Source organism: Centropristis striata, chromosome 8 (genome assembly GCF_030273125.1).
Source record: "Centropristis striata isolate RG_2023a ecotype Rhode Island chromosome 8, C.striata_1.0, whole genome shotgun sequence".
Lineage (NCBI taxonomy): Eukaryota > Metazoa > Chordata > Actinopteri > Perciformes > Serranidae > Centropristis > Centropristis striata.
The window spans coordinates 10,276,484-10,296,084 of record NC_081524.1 but is presented as its reverse complement, the minus strand read 5'-3'; the positions used below and the strand labels follow the sequence as shown (position 1 = coordinate 10,296,084).

Here is a 19,601-nt window from a genome sequence, read left to right as displayed (position 1 = left end):
AGGTATGTATTGTAGAAGAGCAGGGCCAATAATGGCTCAATAACTCTGACTAACAGAACCAGAAGAATTAGGAATAAAGCACTTTGCAAACAGTTGAAATAGTGAGTTACAAGTCTGTCGTATGTCACTTTATTGAAAAAAGCAAGTAGAAATTGTTGAAATTTGCACTTGATCATTTCATTGTCAACTGGAAGACTGCCATAACATCATTGTTTCGTGACAACAAATGCTTTAATAAGAGTATATTTAGAGCATATTAGTTCTGTTTTTAATTTGTTTTTATTATAGTTTCATCAAATTTCAGTTCTCCTGCATGGTCTTGTTGATCCAGTTCAGGTAGTTAGTGACTCTGGTATAGACGCCATATGTTCCCTGTCTTCCACAGTCGACCCCCCAGCTGACAATCCCAGCAGCCCAGAACCGTCCGCCACTCCTCAGAGCGAAGGGGCCGCCAGTGTCACCCTGACAGGAGTCCTTCCCACCTTCAGGGACTCCAACACAGAACATGTTGTTTGTCAGATCTGGTACTTGATCACCTGACTGCGCCAAAGAAGTGATTGATTGACTGCACGTCTCTTGATCCACCACAGGGAGTTGCAAGTATTTCAGCGTATTTGTTAAAATCTGTCGCTCTCCATACTGTACAAGACCAAAGCCTGACACCAGTCTGCAAAAAAAGTATAGCAAAGACAGTTATGGTGAAAGCAGATCAGATTCTCCTGTCTAGGAGGTGGACAAGCTTCAGATGTTGGCACAACACAGAAAAAAACCTTATATAACTTATATAAAACAAAATTAAACAAGACAGATCATAGCATGATGATCATGAAATGATTCTCTGCTCCTGTTTCTTTACCCCATCTCGCCATTGTGGTATGTGGCATCCTCTGCTGGTAAACATATTGGCATAACGGAGGAGCTGAATGTGATTGGATCTTGCAGTTTGATCAAGGCGATGTCATGGTTGTAGTTAATGAAGTCGGGGTTGTTGTACTCAGGGTGAACGTGGATTGAAGCAGCAGGTACAGGAGATTCCAACAGAGTTTTAACATTAGTTCCTCCAATGAAAACCTGCAAATCAACAGCAGAGGGAGAAATAAATGTCCATTCAAAAAGTCATGAGATAACACCTTTAATAGAACACTTACCAGGACAGATTCAGGTGATGATTGATTTCCTGTAGACATTACACTAGTAGCTGCAGTCAAAATCCAGCGGTCTCCAATCACCATGCCCCCTGCTATTCCATTTCCAGTCAGGAGCACCTGCCAGGGGATGGTGTCCTGTGGAGCATCGCTGCCTCCAAGGATCCTCTGATAGGTAGAGATGAGTTTTGTGGGCTGGCCACAGACTGGATGAAACAGACAGAAATTAGGTCCATAATCTTAAAAACAAAACCAAAAACAAAGATTAGATATCACAGGGTTTTAATACCAGGTACACATGTTGGAGTGACACTGCTCTGGTTTGATCTCCACTTTCTGTCTGCTTCACAAGTAAAAGTTACTGAAGGAGGAGAGAGATATGTTGCAATTTATTTCAAGTTAGAAATATACATTTTTACCAATATTCTTTTGTTGTAATTTATAAATATCTAACCATTTTTGCCCCCAGGGAGAGTGTAAAAGGGTTCATTACAGTGATACTGAACAACTGAAAGGTGCTGGTTCTGAGAGCCAGACAGGAAGGTCACCCCTCCATTCAGCAAAGGTTCAGGTTCTCCACAATTAATTACTGCAAACAAAACAAGGAAATATTAATATTTGACTAGTGAAAGACGACAATCAGCTTGTATCCTTGGTCAAACATAGATGTAGTAACAGTAACAATACAATCGCATATCACTAATGTGATTTTTACAAGTTGTTGCAAAACAAAATGTCTTTATTTCTTCATACCACCAACAGATGTGCTGTAGTCCAGACTCCAGCCGCGACTCAGTCCCTTAACATCAGTGTGGTACTCCAGTGTGACAGTGTTGGAGTTTGTATCTATCAGACCTGGACTCTTTGCACCACACAGCTTCATGGGCTCTCTGTTTGGGATGGTCACCTACAGGAGAAGAGGAGTTGTAGACAATTTATCATCAGAGTGGCCCTCTTTTTATAGTCCAGACATGTCCAAACTATTCCGTAAAGGACGATGTTCTTGCAGATTTTTTTCCAACCAATCAAGAACACACCTGATTCGTCTGATCAGCTGTTTGAACCCTGAGATCAGTTGATTAAATGACTCGTGCCTGTTGTGCTTTTGCTTGGTTGGAAGGAAAACCTGCAGCCACATGGCCCTTTCTGGAAGAGTTTAGACATGCCTGTATCGTCTTTTGTCATGAGAAAGCTCTCTTCCAATACCTGCAGCCAGTGATGAAGACACCTGGGACCTTGCTCAGTGTCCATGCTGTCTATGTGGAAGCTGTCAGTGAAGTTGAGAGTGATATCGAATCTTGGCTCCACAGAGATGATGTACTTGCAGGACAGAGAAGGAGGTGAAGGGTGAGGGTATCTTGGACTGGCCAGATGTCCTTCATGCTTGTCAAATGTCTGACGCCCACAGGAGACTGGACGAGGGGCAAAGGTGAGCATTGTTGTAGCAAGAAGAAGAGATTCAGTGATTCACCTTCTAACTACTGAGCACAGCATCATAAGGCACATATAAAAACGCATGAGTCCACTGCGTAGGATACTCACGCTGACATGTATGCTGGTCTACATGAAGTTTGTAACCGCGGTGACAGGAGCAGCGATAAGAACCAGGAATGTTGATGCAGATCTGATAGCAGAGTGGATCTGAGTCGGGGTCTTGCTGTGAACACTCATCCATGTCTGATAATGAGAAGGTCATTAAAGGGAGAACCTTGATATTGTTTGGTTTAGTTTTGTGAATTTTGAAGAGATTAGAAGATTATTTCAACGCCATCTAAAGAGACAATCTTGGAGGTATTTCATGTTTGAACAAATCTGGGCTCACGATGACCACAGTCAGGAGACATTCAATGATGCTCAATAAAGTTTTGATGTTTTTATTTCCATCTTTATTAGATATGGTTGTTTTATATGTTTGTTGTGCTGACAAAAATTTCAGGAAAAGCACCATGTTATTTATAATTTATGGTGGAATTTATCTTGATGGTTGGGAGACATAATGCATTGTAGGGATGGTGGAAGTGACCAAAAAAAAACTGTACCTATTGCGTCGTAGGTAGCAGAGAAACCAACGTGCTGTTGAAGCTCAGGAGCAAAGTCTCTTGTTTGGAATATGAGCGTCATTGTGTTTCCTTGAGAAATGATCGACTCGTTGCCTGGGTGGCCAGTTGAATTTTCCTGGCCACAAAACTTTCCCAAGATCATGTGATCATAGAGGACCTGAAGATTGTAAAGAGGAGGGACATTGTAAGACCACAAGTCATGACGAGGCACTCATGTTGATGTAACATTTGCTGACCTGAGGCTTCACCCGGATTTATTGTTCAATGCTGTATTATTATTTGTCCCTTAGCTGTAACGCTTAACTAATGTGATACTTGTACTCGTAAACAAGAGTCATGATATCAGTGAAGTGTCTCAGTAATTTGGGATTTACAACAAAATGTACATGAAGTTTGGTGATATTAGGTAACACGTTGATCAATGGCCCAATGAGAGTCAACTGGGAAGGTCTGACCTCAAGGTTTTTAACTCTTTCTTCAAAAACTACTTAGTCAAGCTTTAAGCAGAAGAGTAAATGATAAAACAACCCTTGTACACCACGACAGGATGTGATAAATTGGAGTCTGTTGCAGATTTGTGGCACCGAACATGAAGACTGATTCAAGTCCTCACTGCATAAAAAAGAATCAATGACAGAATTAAAGCTGAGACCCAAGCAAATAGCCACTTTGACTTTAGATAAATGCCATTCTCTGCCATCATGTTTACAGTATATTAAACAGATACACAATTTAAAAAAATTGCCCTGCACTAATGTTAAGCTGATTTAAAAAAGGAAGAAAGAAAAAAGTCCCTGATTCAAGTCAGAGTGACGTAATAAATATTAGGATGCTTTCACACCTGTAGTTTAGTTAATTTGTTCTGGACCACACAAAAAATATACATTTATATTAGTTGGTCCAGTTCATTTTTACACTGACTTTTTTACAAACGAAACAAACGGCATCATCAGTTATTGTTAAATCACGTCACAATTCCGGTGACTTTATGCAGCACTTTAATGCTTCTGATTTTTACATTTATGTTATTTTGTGTCACAAAGAGCTCAAAAAGAAGTAGCTGATGCAGCTACCCAGAGAAGTAAATGCTGCAATTGTTTAGACTGCAGATGGACCCTGTTATTAATAATGACTGGCAGCTAGAGAGAGGATGAAAAGGAGGGATCTTTCATGATTCAGTGCTTATTACTGTGGGATTGCTGTCACACTCTTTAATGGACTTAACAGACTGTCAGAATACGTAGAATAAGGCGGATTAAATGATTTGCAAAAATAAGTTGAATACATGGCCTTACACAGATTGATTATGAGATCACTCCCAGGTGGATTCCGCTAGTTCAGATTTTGAAATCATGGTAAAATCATATATATTTGCAAGCATAAACTCCTGTGGTTGGTTGGTTCGCTCCACACCACGAATGAAAGAGATAGATTAAAACCAAACTGAGATCCATCTTTTCAAGTTGTCTTGGTTCGGTTGTTTTGTCTGCATCTGGGTTCAGTTGGTAGCTTTTACACCAGCACAAACGCAGCGTACCAATTAAGGCTGGAAATAAAAGCACCCCAAGTCTAAAATGTGGATTCTAGACTCAAGAGCAAAATATAGGTGTGTTGTTTGGAAAACTTTACTAATATTAGGATTTTATATGCACAAACTTGCACAAGTTTCATCAGTGAAGTTCTGTTCTTAGGTGTCTACATTGATGGAAAAAAAACTCTGCTTTAAGAATAATTATGAATTTGTTTGTTTCAAAATCGTTGGGAATTATAAAAAGGGTTAAACACCATTTGAAAAAGAGCACACATCTACTTACAATTTATGACAATTCTCATTGTCATGCAGACCTTACAAGAAGAAAAAATGACTTACATATTCCTTTCTGTAGGACTCCTGTTGCTAAATGCTCATTTGTCTATCAAGATAAATCTAACAGAATCATGTTCCTCTTTAAATACATTTAAGACCAAGCTCAAAAAATCCCTACAGATGTTCTAATCACCTTTGTATCATTGATTTGTTTGTATTTTTGTTTGTAGTTTTTATTTTATCTAGCTATGTAATTTAAGTAAAGCATAGTTATTTATAGGTTTAAGAGGCAGGGTCACTTATAAAGCCCTCCGGGTTTTTTTTATTTATTTTTCCTGCACATTTTTTATCTGTTTCTTGTACTGCTCTTTCTTAATGATTGTATGTTTTTTAAGTGCAAACCACAATAAATAAATAAAATAAATATGGCTCTGACCGTCAGAGAGTCTTTATAGCAGCCAAAAGAGAATTTAATATCCAGGTGTGTGAGTGACAGCTGGACCTGGTAGCCCTTGGGAACCCTGAGGTCCCATTGCTGCAGCATGTTGGGAAGGTACGGCTGTGGATACTGAGGGGACTGGACCTCCCCATGTGTTGCAAGCAGCTTCCAGCACTCGCTCACTGACAAACACAGAAACCTAGAATTGTGCATAAACAGAGAGAGTTGGCACGAAGGCGCTGTGCCAAAGTTTATGTAAACAGAAAAAAGAACAAACACAGTAAACACAACCATTTTTATCTATTGCAACCACTTACTGTTGCTTTAGTTTTCTATATGGTTCCTTTATAAGTGTACAGTGTCACTCATAACCTTGAAAAACTGCTCGTAGACAGTGCTGTAGTGTAGTTCCAGACTTTCTTTGAGACAGAAATTTATGAAGAACATTCCAATAAAACATGCAACATGAAGGTAAAGAAATTGACCAAGCTTACCATATAACACAGTAGGTCCATCCCATGTCTGCTGGAAGTTTATCTCTGTGTGGCTGCAGTTTTAGGTGAAATGCTTTAATGATCAAATAGACCATTAATGCCCCGCATGCTGTTGTTTGTAGTGTTGTGCAGTGGAATTTAACCTCCAGGATTTGTTTGTCTTGGCAAAAAGAAATGCAGGTATAAATTGTAGAAGAACAGGGCCAATAACTCTGAATAACCAAGTTATAAAAATGAGAGCTGACCATCTTTTGTGCGTTCATGAAGAAGGTGAAGTAACTAGCACTCACATTATATAATAGACATAGACAGTCATTAACAATATGCAATATACAGTAGTGCCAGCTTGGAAAGAGGTAATTAAATTGGGTTCTAATATCATTACAATTCAACAGAAAGAAGATGTGTGACTTATATGAGATAAATGCATTACATGAAAAGTCACGTCTCTAATGTGTCACTTTATTAAAAAATGATTTGGGAGTTTTCAATACAATGCAATGACTTTACAAACAGATCAGTATGACATTCATTCACAACGTTTTTAAATGGTTCTAGTGATGATTGCACCTGATTGTTTTTATTGTACAATGTAACATATAGCTTTTTGAGACATACACATTAAGCTGTAGAAAGAGTATCTTTATTTCTGTAAATAAATATATTAGGGTTCTGGTTCTGGTTCTGGTTCTGGTTCTAGTTCTGGATTTTGATCTGGTTCTGGCTCTGGCTCTGCTTTTATTGTATTTTAAGACTGTACATTTGACTTTTGCTGCAGAGTCTTGTTGATCCAGTCCATGTAGTTAGCAACTCTTGTATAGAATCTGTATGTTCCCTGCTGTCCACAGTCGAACCCCCAGCTGACAATCCCAGCAGCCCAGAAGTGTCCGTGGTCCCTCAGGGCGAAGGGTCCTCCATTATCACCGAGGCAGGTGTCCTTACCACCTTCAGGGAGTCCAGCACAGAACATGTTATTCGTCAGTTTCGGTACATTGTTTCTTGTCTTCTTCAGGTCATTGATCGAACTGCTGCATGTCTCCTGCTCCACCACAGGGACCTGCATGTATGCCAGCTTTTTTGTTAACTGTGGGGGGTAAATGTTCATAATGCCGAAGCCTGCCACCAGCCTGAAAAAAAATGAAAAAAGTACAGTGAAAGAGGCAAATTAGAGTCTCCAGTCTGGAAGAGGAACGATTAAGATTTAGTGAGTTAAAAAAATACTTTTAAGTAAGTATCATTTTAATGAAAAGGATTATATAGCATTAAGAAATTATTCTCTGCTGCTGTTTCTTTACCCCAGCAATCCGGTGTCGTATGTGGCATCCTCTGCTGGTAAACATATTGGCATAACGGAGGAGTTGAATGTGATTGGATCTTGCAGTTTGATCAAGGCGATGTCATTGTTGAAGTTAACGAGGTTGGGGTTGTTGTACTCAGGGTGAACGTGGATTGAAGCTGCAAACACAGGACAGCCCAACAGGGTTTCAATGTCAGAAGATCCCATGTAAATCTGCAATTCAGAAGCACAGGAGGACATAAAAGTTAATTGAAAAACATGGAGGAAATGGACATGCAGATGCAGATAATGCCTGTTGACACTTACCCGTACAGTGTCTTCTGATACCGGTTCTCCACCATGTGTTAGCTCAGAAGCTGCAGTCATGATCCAGCGGTCTCCAATCACCATGCCTGCTGCTCTTCGTCCATCTACATTCAGGAGCACCTGCCAGGGGATGGTGTCCTGTGGAGCATCGCTGCCTCCAATGATCCTCTGATAGGTGGAGATGAGTTTTGTGGGCTGGCCACAGACTGATGAGACAGACAGAAATTAGGTTCACGCAGACACATGCATTCATGTTTTAAATCGATTTGATGTTGAATTTAGCATCATAGGGTTTTATTTTGTCATCAGATCAATACCAGGTACACATGTTAGAGCGACATCGTTGTGATTAGAGCTCCACTTTCCGTTTGCGTCACAGGTGAAAGTAACTGAAGACCAAAAGGGAACACAGTGATGGCATTTAATGTTAGTTAAGCCACAGTGATGGACAAAATCATTAGACCACCATTGTTTTCTTCAGTTTCTTGTTCATTTTAATAATAATGATGATTAATAAAGATTTTGGTTATTATCAAGAAAACCATGAAAAATGTCTAGATATTAGCTCTTAAATTTAACTCAATGTATTTTTAGTTGTTGGCATTAAAATGAACAAGAAATTGAAGAAAACAATAGTCTAATAATGCTTTCCATGGTTGTGTATCAGACATTTAAATTCTCATTAATGATACTTTGTAATGATGTAAGTCTCTCACCATTTTTTCCCCCAGGGAGAGTGTAAAAGGGTTCATTACAGTGATACTGAACAACAGACCCGTACTGATTCTGGAAGTCAGTCAGGAAGGTCACCCCTCCATTCAGCAAAGGTTCAGGTTCTCCACAATCAATTACTGCAAACAAAACAACAACATATTAATATTTTACCAGTGAAAGAGAACAACCATCAAACTATGATGATCTTGTAAATCACATAGATGTACAAGTGCACCTCAATAAATTTGAATATCAAAGAAAAGTTTATTTATGTCAGTAATAAAATTAAAAAAGTGGAAATAACACATTATATAGATCCATTAGACACAGAATGAAACATTTCATGTCTTAATTTATTTAATTTCTTCTAATTATAATGATTAAGGCTTACATTTAATGAAGACCTAAAATTCAGTGTCTCAAAAATGTTCAATATTATAAAAGACCAATTTTAAAGAGTATTTTTAATATGTAAATGTGGTCTCTGTAAAGTATGTCCATCTATATGACTCAATACTTTGTTGTATTTGGTTGGGGCTGCTTGACTTGAACTACTGGAAATGGACTTTTCCATGATATTCTACTGTATTGAGATGCAGCTGTAGACAGTTCAATGCACCCTGGAAATGACCATTTGACCTCTGAAAAGGATATAATAACCAAACATTAAGTGTTTTTCTCTCTTCGTCCCTCACCGGATGTGCCGTAGTCCAGGCTCCAGCCACGACTCAGTCCCTCAACATCAGTGTGGTACTCCAGTGTGACAGTGTTGGAGTTTGTATCTATCAGACCTGGACTCTTTGCACCACACAGCTTCATGGGCTCTCTGTTTGGGATGGTCACCTACAGGAGAAGAGGAGTTGTCGACAATTTATTATCAGAGTGGCCCTCTTTTTATAGTCCAGACATGTCCAAACTATTCCGTAAAGGACGGTGTTCTTGCAGATTTTTCTGATTCGGCTGATCAGCTGTTTGAACCCTGAGATCAGTTGATTAAATGACTCGTGCCTGTTGTGCTTTTGCTTGGTTGGAAGGAAAACCTGCAGCCACATGGCCCTTTCTGGAAGAGTTTAGACATGCCTGTATCGTCTTTTGTCATGAGAAAGCTCTCTTCCAATACCTGCAGCCAGTGATGAAGACACCTGGGACCTTGCTCAGTGTCCGTGCTGTCTATGTGGAAGCTGTCAGTGAAGTTGAGAGTGATATTGAATCTGGGCTCCACAGAGATGATGTACTTGCAGGACAGAGAAGGAGGTGAAGGGTGAGGGTATCTTGGACTGGCCAGATGTCCTTCATGCTTGTCAAATGTCTGACGCCCACAGGAGACTGGACGAGGGGTAAAGGTGAGCATTGTTGTAGCAAGAAGAAGAGATTCAGTAATTCACCTTAAAAGTAAATCTACTCACTCAAACATGTGCTCTTGTCTAAATGAAGTTTGTAGCCACGGTGGCAGGAGCAGCGGTAAGAACCAGGGCTGTTGATGCAGATCTGAGAGCAGATCGGACTGGAGTCATCTCCAGGGTCCGACTGTGAACACTCATCCATGTCTGGTAATGAGAAGGTCATTTTAGGGAGAACTACTGTTAAATTTAACTTATTTGCTACATTTATATGGTTGTTTGGCTTTTTTTAAATTCATGGATTTGAAGAAGTCTCATCTTGAGTGGATAAAAGCAAGAACAAGACAATATTACAATGTTATTTATGGAAATAAATCTCAAAGCTGCTAATGATTAAACAAATTCTTGGACACCAGCCATGCTCATGACAAACTGATTGAATCTTGGAACATTTTGATGCTCTCATTTTCAGCTTAAGGAGATAATGTTGTTATATGTGTCTATTCATCTTATTTATGCTGACCAAAATGTCTGGAAAAGCACCATGTTATTTATGTTTTAAGATGGAATTTCTCTTGAAGGGTTGGGGGACAAATGACATTGTAGGAAGTTGGAAGTAATCAAAAAACAGTACCTATTGCTTTGGATATAGCAGAGAAACCAACATGCTGTTGGAGCTCAGCATCAAAGTCACTAGTTTGGAATATTAGAGTCAGCCTGTTGCCTTGAGAAATGATCGGCTCTTTGCCAGTTGAATTTTCCTGGCCACAAAACTTCCCCAAGACCTTTTCATCATTGAGAACCTGAAAAGTGCTAGCCTGGGTATACCCAGACTGCCTTGCGCGCTCGAATTTGATTTCGAACCTCCAGACGGTCTGGAAACGAGGCGATTATCTTAGCCCTGTTTTAGGGATCCAATCACAGAGCGGGGAGGGACGGTGAGACGATGACGCGTACTACTCGGCACTTGGAAGCTTTCCGGATCCAACATGGCTGCTGCGGACGCGAAACTCTCTTTAGCTGTAGATGGTGTTTTAAATAGTTTAGAGCGAAAGTTGAAAGGCGAAAGGTCTCTCGGCAGCTCCGCTGTCCCCCGGCTCGTAGCGAGATCACCGGTAGCGGGGCTATTAGCGCCGCACGGGCGGTTTCTGCGGCTCGTTGCGCCGAGCCGGTGAGACCGCCGGTCACCGCCGGTGATCTCGCTCCGAATCGGGGGACAGCGGAGCCCCCAGAGACCCCCAGCAGCTTGTTTATTGCCCATAAAATCAGTGGATGTGTGGCTGAATGACATGAGGGGGAATAAAGCGTGAAAATAAATAATCTTGCAGAAAGCGAGAACTGGAGAAGCAAAGCAGCAGCAACACTCTCTCACAGACACACACACAACAAACATCCATCTCTGTTGCTCTACTACGTCATCTGGTATAACTGATCTGATTGGCTAAGAGCTACCTACAGACGCTTTGATAGACATTCTAAGCGTCCAATAAACGGCTCCGGAGGATCGTAAACCACACCTCCTCTACGGAGAAATACATTGTAGGTGTCCAGACCTAATCTCCAATGAGATTTGGTCTGGTGTTAGCCAGGCTAGAAAAGTGCAACGAATAGGGACATTGTAAGACCACAAATCATACATAAAGAGGAGCCCAAGTCTTCCCTGAAACTCCTGGATGACCAGACAGATAAACAATAAAAATTGCCCTGTTATGGTTTGTAGTTGATAAAAAAAAGTTCCTGGTTCCTATCAAGAACTACAGTAATGGAAAAAAGTATCAGACCATTGTTTTCTTCAATTTCTTGTTTATTTTAATGCCTGGTACAACTAAAGCTACATTTGTTTGGACAAATATAATGATAAAAATAGCTCATAAGAGTTTAATTTCCAAAATCATTATCAAGAAAAACATTGAAAATGTCTCGATATCAGCTTTTAAATTAAACTTTTATGAGCTATTACAGTTGTTATCATTTTATTTGTCCAAACAAATGTACCTCTAGTTGTACCAGGCATTAAAATGAACAATATATTAGAGAAACAAGGGTGGTCTAATCATTTTTTCCATGACTGTAAATGAGTGCAGGTCATCAATACTCAAGTCAAAGTGAAATAGGTTTCAAGAGGATTTAAATATAATTCGTACTGTTAGAGAGTCGTGATCGCAGCCTGGAGAAGCTTTAATATCCAGGTGTGTTAGAGACAGCTGGATCTTGTAGCCATCGGGAACCCAGAGGTCCCATTTCCTCAGCAGGTTGGGGGAGTAAGGCTGGGGATACTGAGGGGACTGGACCTCCACATCTAGTAATGAGTCGGACGGCTGCCTGCACTCACTCACTGACAAACTCAGGAACCTGAAATTTTGTATAAACGAAGGGAGTTGGCACTGAAGTACAGACTAAAGGTCATCAAGCAGAAAAACACATTTAAAACAACATTTTTGCAACCACAATACAAGTACTTGAGTTTTCTCTGTGTTTTCAGTGTGTCTTAAAAAACTGCTCATAGACAGTTCCACACCTGTATGTATACTGCAAATTTGTTTTCAAGATAAAGATTCATGAAATAAACAGTCAAATCCACCAAAACATGCAACATGAAGATAAAACTATTTGAACAAGCTTACCATATAACGAGGTAGGTCCAGTCCATGTCTGTGTGGCTGCAGTCTAAGGCAAAATGTGTGAATGCTCAAATAGACCATTAATGTCCCGCAGGCTGTGGTTTGTAGTTTCGTGCAGTGGAATTTAACCTCAAACATTTGTTTGTTTTGCCAAAAATAAATGCAGGTATAAATTGTAGGAAGAGCAGGGTGAATAATGGCTCAATAACTCTGACTAACAGAACAAGAAGAATAACGAATGAAGCACTTTGGAAACCACTGAACTAGTCTGAGTTATTGTACCTACGAAAAAATGCAAGTAGAAATTGTTGAAATTTGCACTTGATCATTTTATTGTCAACTGGAAGACTGCCATAACATCATTGTTTCGTGACAACAAATGCTTTAATAAGAGTATATTTAGAGCATATTAGTTCTGTTTTTATTATAGTTTTATCAAATTTCAGTTCTCCTGCATGGTCTTGTTGATCCAGTTCAGGTAGTTAGTGACTCTGGTACAGACGCCATATCTTCCCTTCTTTCCACAGTCGACCCCCCAGCTGACAATCCCAGCAGCCCAGAACCGTCCGCCGCTCCTCAGGGCAAAGGGGCCGCCATTGTCACCCTGACAGGAGTCCTTCCCACCTTCAGGGACTCCAACACAGAACATGTTGTTTGTCAGCACTGGTACATAATAATTTGAGTGCGCCAAAGAAGTGATTGATCGACTGCACGTCTCTTCATCCACCACAGGGAGTTGCAAGTACTTCAGCGTATTTGTTAAAATCAGTCGGCCTTCAGTCTGTGTAACACCAAAGCCTGACACCAGTCTGTAAAAGAAGTACAGCAGAGACAGTTATGGTGAAAACAGATCAGATTCTCCTGTCTGGGAGGTGGACAAGCTTCAGATGTTGGCACAACACAGAAAAAAAATTATTATGATAAGTGATATCAAATAAAATAATACAAAACAGATCATATAGCATGATGAAATGATTCTCTGCTGCTGTTTCTTTACCCCATCTCGCCATCGTGGTATGTGGCGTCCTCTGCTGGTAAACATATTGGCATAATGGAGGAGCTGAATGTGATTGGATCTTGCAGTTTGATCAAGGCGATGTCATGGTTGAAGTTAATGAAGTCGGGGTTGTTGTACTCAGGGTGAACGTGGATTGAAGCAGCAGGAGATCCAGGAGATTCAAACAGAGTTTTAACATTAGTTCCTCCAATGGAAACCTGCAAATCAACAGCAGAGGGGGAAATAAATGTCCATTCAAAAAGTCATGGAGATAACACCTTTAATAGAACACTACCTTGACAGATTCAGGTGATGATTGATTTCCTTCAGACGTAACAACATGAGCTGCAGTCAAAATCCAGCGGTCTCCAATCACCATGCCTCCTCCTCTTCCACCTCCAGTCAGGAGCACCTGCCAGGGGATGGTGTCCTGTGGAGCATCGCTGCCTCCAATGATCCTCTGATAGGTAGAGATAAGTTTTGTGGGCTGGCCACAGACTGGATGAAACGGACAGAAATTAGGTTCATAATCTTAAAAAACAAAACAAAAACAAAAACAAAGATTAGATATCACAGGGTTTTAATACCAGGTACACATGTTGGAGTGACACTGCTCTGGTTTGATCTCCACTTTCCGTCTGCTTCACAAGTAAAATTCACTGAAGGAGGAGAGAGATATGTTGCAATTTATTTCAAGTTAGAAATATACATTTGTACCAATATTCTTTTGTTGTAATTTATAAATATCTAACCATTTTTGCCACCAGGGAGAGTGTAAAAGGGTTCATTACAGTGATACTGAACAACTGAAAGGTGCTGGTTCTGAGAGCCAGACAGGAAGGTCACCCCTCCATTCAGCAAAGGTTCAGGTTCTCCACAATTAATTACTGCAAACAAAACAAGGAAATATTAATATTTGACTAGTGAAAGAAGACAATCAGCTTGTATCCTTGGTCAAACATAGATGTAGTAACAGTAACAATACAATCATGTATCAGTAATGTGATTTTTACAAGTTGTTACAAAACAAAATGTCTTTATTTCTTCATACCATAAACAGATGTGCTGCAGTCCAGAGTCCAGCCACGACTCAGTCCCTCATCATCAGTGTGGTACTCCAGTGTGACAGTGTTGGAGTTTGTATCTATCAGACCTGGACTCTTTCCACCACACAGCTTCATGGGCTCTCTGTTTGGGATGGTCACCTACAGGAGAAGAGGAGTTGTAGACAATTTATTATCAGAGTGGCCCTCTTTTTATATTCCAGACATGTCCAAACTATTCCGTAAAGGACGATGTTCTTGCAGATTTTTTTCCAACCAATCAAGAACACACCTGATTCAGCTGCTTTTTGAGACATACGCATTAAGCTGTAGAAAGAGTATCTTTATTCCTGTAAATAAATATATTAGGGTTCTGGTTCTGGTTCTAGTTCTGGATTTTGATCTGGTTCTGGCTCTGGCTCTGGTTTTATTGTATCTTAAGACTGTACATTTGACTTTTGCTGCAGAGTCTTGTTGATCCAGTCCATGTAGTTAGCAACTCTTGTATAGAATCTGTATGTTCCCTGCTGTCCACAGTCGAACCCCCAGCTGACAATCCCAGCAGCCCAGAAGTGTCCGTGGTCCCTCAGGGCGAAGGGTCCTCCATTATCACCGAGGCAGGTGTCCTTACCACCTTCAGGGAGTCCAGCACAGAACATGTTATTCGTCAGTTTCGGTACATTGTTTCTTGTCTTCTTCAGGTCATTGATCGAACTGCTGCATGTCTCCTGCTCCACCACAGGGACCTGCATGTATGCCAGCTTTTTTGTTAACTGTGGGGGGTAAATGTTCATAATGCCGAAGCCTGCCACCAGCCTGAAAAAAATGAAAAAAGTACAGTGAAATAGGCAAATTAGAGTCTCCAGTCTGGAAGAGGAACCATTAAGATTTAGTGAGTTAAAAAATACTTTTAAGTAAGTATAATTTTAATGAAAAGGATTATATAGCATTACGAAATTATTCTCTGCTGCTGTTTCTTTACCCCATCACGCCGGTGTCGTATGTGGCGTCCTCTGCTGGTAAACAAATTGGCATAACGGAGGAGTTGAATGTGATTGGATCTTGCAGTTTGATCAAGGCGATGTCATTGTTGAAGTTAACGAGGTTGGGGTTGTTGTACTCAGGGTGAACGTGGATTGAGGCTGCAAACACAGGACGGCCCAACAGGGTTTCAATGTCAGAAGATCCCATGTAAATCTGCAAATCAGAAGCACAGGAGGACATACAATTTAATTGAAAAACATGGAGGAAATGGACATGCAGATGCAGATAATGCCTGTTGACACTTACCCGTACAGTGTCTTCTGATACCGGTTCTCCACCATGTGTTAGCTCAGAAGCTGCAGTCATGATCCAGCGGTCTCCAATCACCATGCCTGCTGCTCTTCGTCCATCTACATTCAGGAGCACCTGCCAGGGGATGGTGTCCTGTGGAGCATCGCTGCCTCCAATGATCCTCCGATAGGTGGAGATGAGTTTTGTGGGCTGGCCACAGACTGATGAGACAGACAGAAATTAGGTTCACGCAGACACATGCATTCATGTTTTAAATCGATTTGATGTTGAATTTAGCATCATAGGGTTTTATTTTGTCATCAGATCAATACCAGGTACACATGTTAGAGCGACATCGTTGTGATTAGAGCTCCACTTTCCGTTTGCGTCACAGGTGAAAGTAACTGAAGACCAAAAGGGAACACAGTGATGGCATTTAATGTTAGTTAAGCCACAGTGATGGAAAAAATCATTAGACCACCATTGTTTTCTTCAGTTTCTTGTTCATTTTAATAATTATGATGATTAATAAAGATTTTGGTTATTATCAAGAAAACCATGAAAAATGTCTAGATATTAGCTCTTAAATTTAACTCAATGTATTTTTAGTTGTTGGCATTAAAATGAACAAGAAATTGAAGAAAACAATAGTCTAATAATGCTTTCCATGGTTGTGTATCAGACATTTAAATTCTCATTAATGATACTTTGTAATGATATAAGTCTCTCACCATTTTTTCCCCCAGGGAGAGTGTAAAAGGGTTCATTACAGTGATACTGAACAACAGACCCGTACTGATTCTGGAAGTCAGTCAGGAAGGTCACCCCTCCATTCAGCAAAGGTTCAGGTTCTCCACAATCAATTACTGCAAACAAAACAACAACATATTAATATTTTACCAGTGAAAGAGAACAACCATCAAACTATGATGATCTTGTAAATCACATAGATGTACAAGTGCACCTCAATAAATTTGAATATCAAAGAAAAGTTTATTTATGTCAGTAATAAAATTAAAAAAGTGGAAATAACACATTATATAGATCCATTAGACACAGAATGAAACATTTCATGTCTTAATTTATTTAATTTCTTCTAATTATAATGATTAAGGCTTACATTTAATGAAGACCTAAAATTCAGTGTCTCAAAAATGTTCAATATTATAAAAGACCAATTTTAAAGAGTATTTTTAATATGTAAATGTGGTCTCTGTAAAGTATGTCCATCTATATGACTCAATACTTATACTCAATACTTATATTATATTATATTATATTCTACTGTATTGAGATGCAGCTGTAGACAGTTCTATGCACCCTGGAAATGACCATTTGACCTCTGAAAAGGATATAATAACCAAACATTAAGTGTTTTTCTCTCTTCGTCCCTCACCGGATGTGCTGTAGTCCAGGCTCCAGCCACGACTCAGTCCCTCAACATCAGTGTGGTACTCCAGTGTGACAGTGTTGGAGTTTGTATCTATCAGACCTGGACTCTTTGCACCACACAGCTTCATGGGCTCTCTGTTTGGGATGGTCACCTACAGGAGAAGAGGAGTTGTAGACAATTTATGATCAGAGTGGCCCTCTTTTTATAGTCCAGACATGTCCAAACTATTCCGTAAAGGACGGTGTTCTTGCAGATTTTTTTCCAACCAATCAAGAACACACCTGATTCGGCTGATCAGCTGTTTGAACCCTGAGATCAGTTGATTAAATGACTCGTGCCTGTTGTGCTTTTGCTTGGTTGGAAGGAAAACCTGCAGCCACAAGGCCCTTTCTGGAAGAGTTTAGACATGCCTGTATCGTCTTTTGTCATGAGAAAGCTCTCTTCCAATACCTGCAGCCAGTGATGAAGACACCATGGACCTTGCTCAGTGTCCGTGCTGTCTATGTGGAAGCTGTCAGTGAAGTTGAGAGTGATATTGAATCTGGGCTCCACAGAGATGATGTACTTGCAGGACAGAGAAGGAGGTGAAGGGTGAGGGTATCTTGGACTGGCCAGATGTCCTTCATGCTTGTCAAATGTCTGACGCCCACAGGAGACTGGACAAAGGGTAAAGGTGAGCATTGTTGTAGCAAGAAGAAGAAATCCAGTAATTCACCTTAAAAGTAAATCTACTCACTCAAACATGTGCTCTTGTCTAAATGAAGTTTGTAGCCACGGTGGCAGGAGCAGCGGTAAGAACCAGGGCTGTTGATGCAGATCTGAGAGCAGATCGGACCGGAGTCATCTTCAGGGTCCGACTGTGAACACTCATCCATGTCTGGTAATAAGAAGGTCATTTTAGGGAGAACTACTGTTAAATTTAACTTATTTGCTACATTTATATTGTTGTTTGGCTTTTTTTTTATTCATGGATTTGAAGAAGTCTCATCTTGAGTGGATAAAAGCAAGAACAAGACAATATTACAATGTTATTTATGGAAATAAATCTCAAAGCTGCTAATGATTAAACAAATTCTTGGACACCAGCCATGCTCATGACAAACTGATTGAATCTTGGAACATTTTGATGCTCTCATTTTCAGCTTAAGGAGATAATGTTGTTATATGTGTCTATTCATCTTATTTATGCTGACCAAAATGTCTGGAAAAGCACCATGTTATTTATGTTTTAAGATGGAATTTCTCTTGAAGGGTTGGGGGACAAATGACATTGTAGGAAGTTGGAAGTGACCAAAAAAACTGTACCTATTGCTTTGGATATAGCAGAGAAACCAACATGCTGTTGGAGCTCAGCAGCAAAGTCACTTGTTTGGAATATTAGAGTCAGCTTGTTGCCTTGAGAAATGATCGGCTCTTTGCCTGGGTGGCCAGTTGAATTTTCCTGGCCACAAAACTTCCCCAAGACCTTTTCATCATTGAGAACCTGAAAAGTGCAACGAATAGGGACATTGTAAGACCACAAATCATAAAGAGGAGCCCAAGTCTTCCCTGAAACTCCTGGATGACCAGACAGATAAACAATAAAAATTGCCCTGTTATGGTTTGTAGTTAATAAAAAAAAGTTCCTGGTTCCTATCAAGAACTACAGTAATGGAAAAAAGTATCAGACCATTGTTTTCTTCAATTTCTTGTTCATTTTAATGCCTGGTACAACTAAAGCTACATTTGTTTGGACAAATATAATGATAAAAATAGCTCATAAGAGTTTAATTTCCAAAATCATTATCAAGAAAAACATCGAAAATGTCTCGATATCAGCTTTTAAATTAAACTTTTATGAGCTATTATGGTTGTTATCATTTTATTTGTCCAAACAAATGTACCTTTAGTTGTACCAGGCATTAAAATGAACAATATATTAGAGAAAACAAGGGTGGTCTAATCATTTTTTCCATGACTGTAAATGAGTGCAGGTCATCAATACTCAAGTCAAAGTGAAATAGGTTTCAAGAGGATTTAAATATAATTCGTACTGTTAGAGAGTCGTGATGGCAGCCTGGAGAAGCTTTAATATCCAGGTGTGTTAGAGACAGCTGGATCTTGTAGCCATCGGGAACCCAGAGGTCCCATTTCCTCAGCAGGTTGGGGGAGTAAGGCTGGGGATACTGAGGGGACTGGACCTCCACATCTAGTAATGAGTCGGACGGCTGCCTGCACTCACCCACTGACAAACTCAGAAACCTGAAATTTTGTGTAAACGAAGGGAGTTGACACTGAAGTACAGACTAAAGGTCATCAAGCAGAAAAACACATTTAAAACAACATTTTTGCAACCACAATACAAGTACTTGAGTTTTCTCTGTGTTTTCAGTGTGTCTTAAAAACTGCTCATAGACAGTTCCACACCTGTATGTATACTGCAAATTTGTTTTCAAGATAAAGATTCATGAAATAAACAGTCAAATCCACCAAAACATGCAACATGAAGATAAAACTATTTGAACAAGCTTACCATATAACGAGGTAGGTCCAGTCCATGTCTGTGTGGCTGCAGTCTAAGGCAAAATGTGTGAATGCTCAAATAGACCATTAATGTCCCCAGGCTGTGGTTTGTAGTTTCGTGCAGTGGAATTTAACCTCAAACATTTGTTTGTTTTGGCAAAAATAAAT

At 40.0% G+C, this 19,601-nt stretch overlaps 3 protein-coding genes across 3 annotated transcripts; all 3 read right to left on the bottom strand.

The window, feature by feature from the left end:
- Positions 1-94: 94 nt before the first annotated feature.
- LOC131976593 (complement C1r-B subcomponent-like) lies at positions 95-6,141 on the bottom strand. Its single transcript, XM_059339694.1, has 11 exons — positions 5,946-6,141; positions 5,449-5,650; positions 3,185-3,362; positions 2,688-2,822; positions 2,352-2,557; positions 1,899-2,052; positions 1,600-1,734; positions 1,435-1,506; positions 1,149-1,351; positions 857-1,071; positions 95-667 (listed from the first exon to the last, which is right to left on the bottom strand). Exons 1-11 carry the CDS (start codon positions 6,038-6,040, stop codon positions 301-303), a joined length of 1,962 nt encoding a protein of 653 aa, XP_059195677.1. The 5' UTR covers positions 6,041-6,141; the 3' UTR covers positions 95-300.
- A 985-nt stretch (positions 6,142-7,126) lies between these two features.
- LOC131976594 (complement C1r subcomponent-like) lies at positions 7,127-12,355 on the bottom strand. The gene is made up of 10 exons (XM_059339695.1): positions 12,227-12,355; positions 11,747-11,954; positions 10,237-10,405; positions 9,669-9,809; positions 9,383-9,588; positions 8,958-9,105; positions 8,265-8,399; positions 7,866-7,937; positions 7,549-7,754; positions 7,127-7,455 (listed from the first exon to the last, which is right to left on the bottom strand). Exons 1-10 carry the CDS (start codon positions 12,250-12,252, stop codon positions 7,237-7,239), a joined length of 1,530 nt encoding a protein of 509 aa, XP_059195678.1. The 5' UTR covers positions 12,253-12,355; the 3' UTR covers positions 7,127-7,236.
- Positions 12,356-12,525: 170 nt separating this feature from the next.
- On the bottom strand, positions 12,526-19,544 carry LOC131976592 (complement C1r subcomponent-like). Its single transcript, XM_059339693.1, has 17 exons — positions 19,444-19,544; positions 18,965-19,172; positions 18,237-18,414; positions 17,668-17,808; positions 17,382-17,587; positions 16,935-17,082; positions 16,270-16,404; positions 15,871-15,942; positions 15,554-15,759; positions 15,246-15,460; positions 14,713-15,079; positions 14,272-14,425; positions 13,973-14,107; positions 13,808-13,879; positions 13,516-13,718; positions 13,221-13,438; positions 12,526-13,032 (listed from the first exon to the last, which is right to left on the bottom strand). Exons 1-17 carry the CDS (start codon positions 19,467-19,469, stop codon positions 12,666-12,668), a joined length of 3,051 nt encoding a protein of 1,016 aa, XP_059195676.1. The 5' UTR covers positions 19,470-19,544; the 3' UTR covers positions 12,526-12,665.
- Between the last annotated feature and the right edge of the window lie 57 nt (positions 19,545-19,601).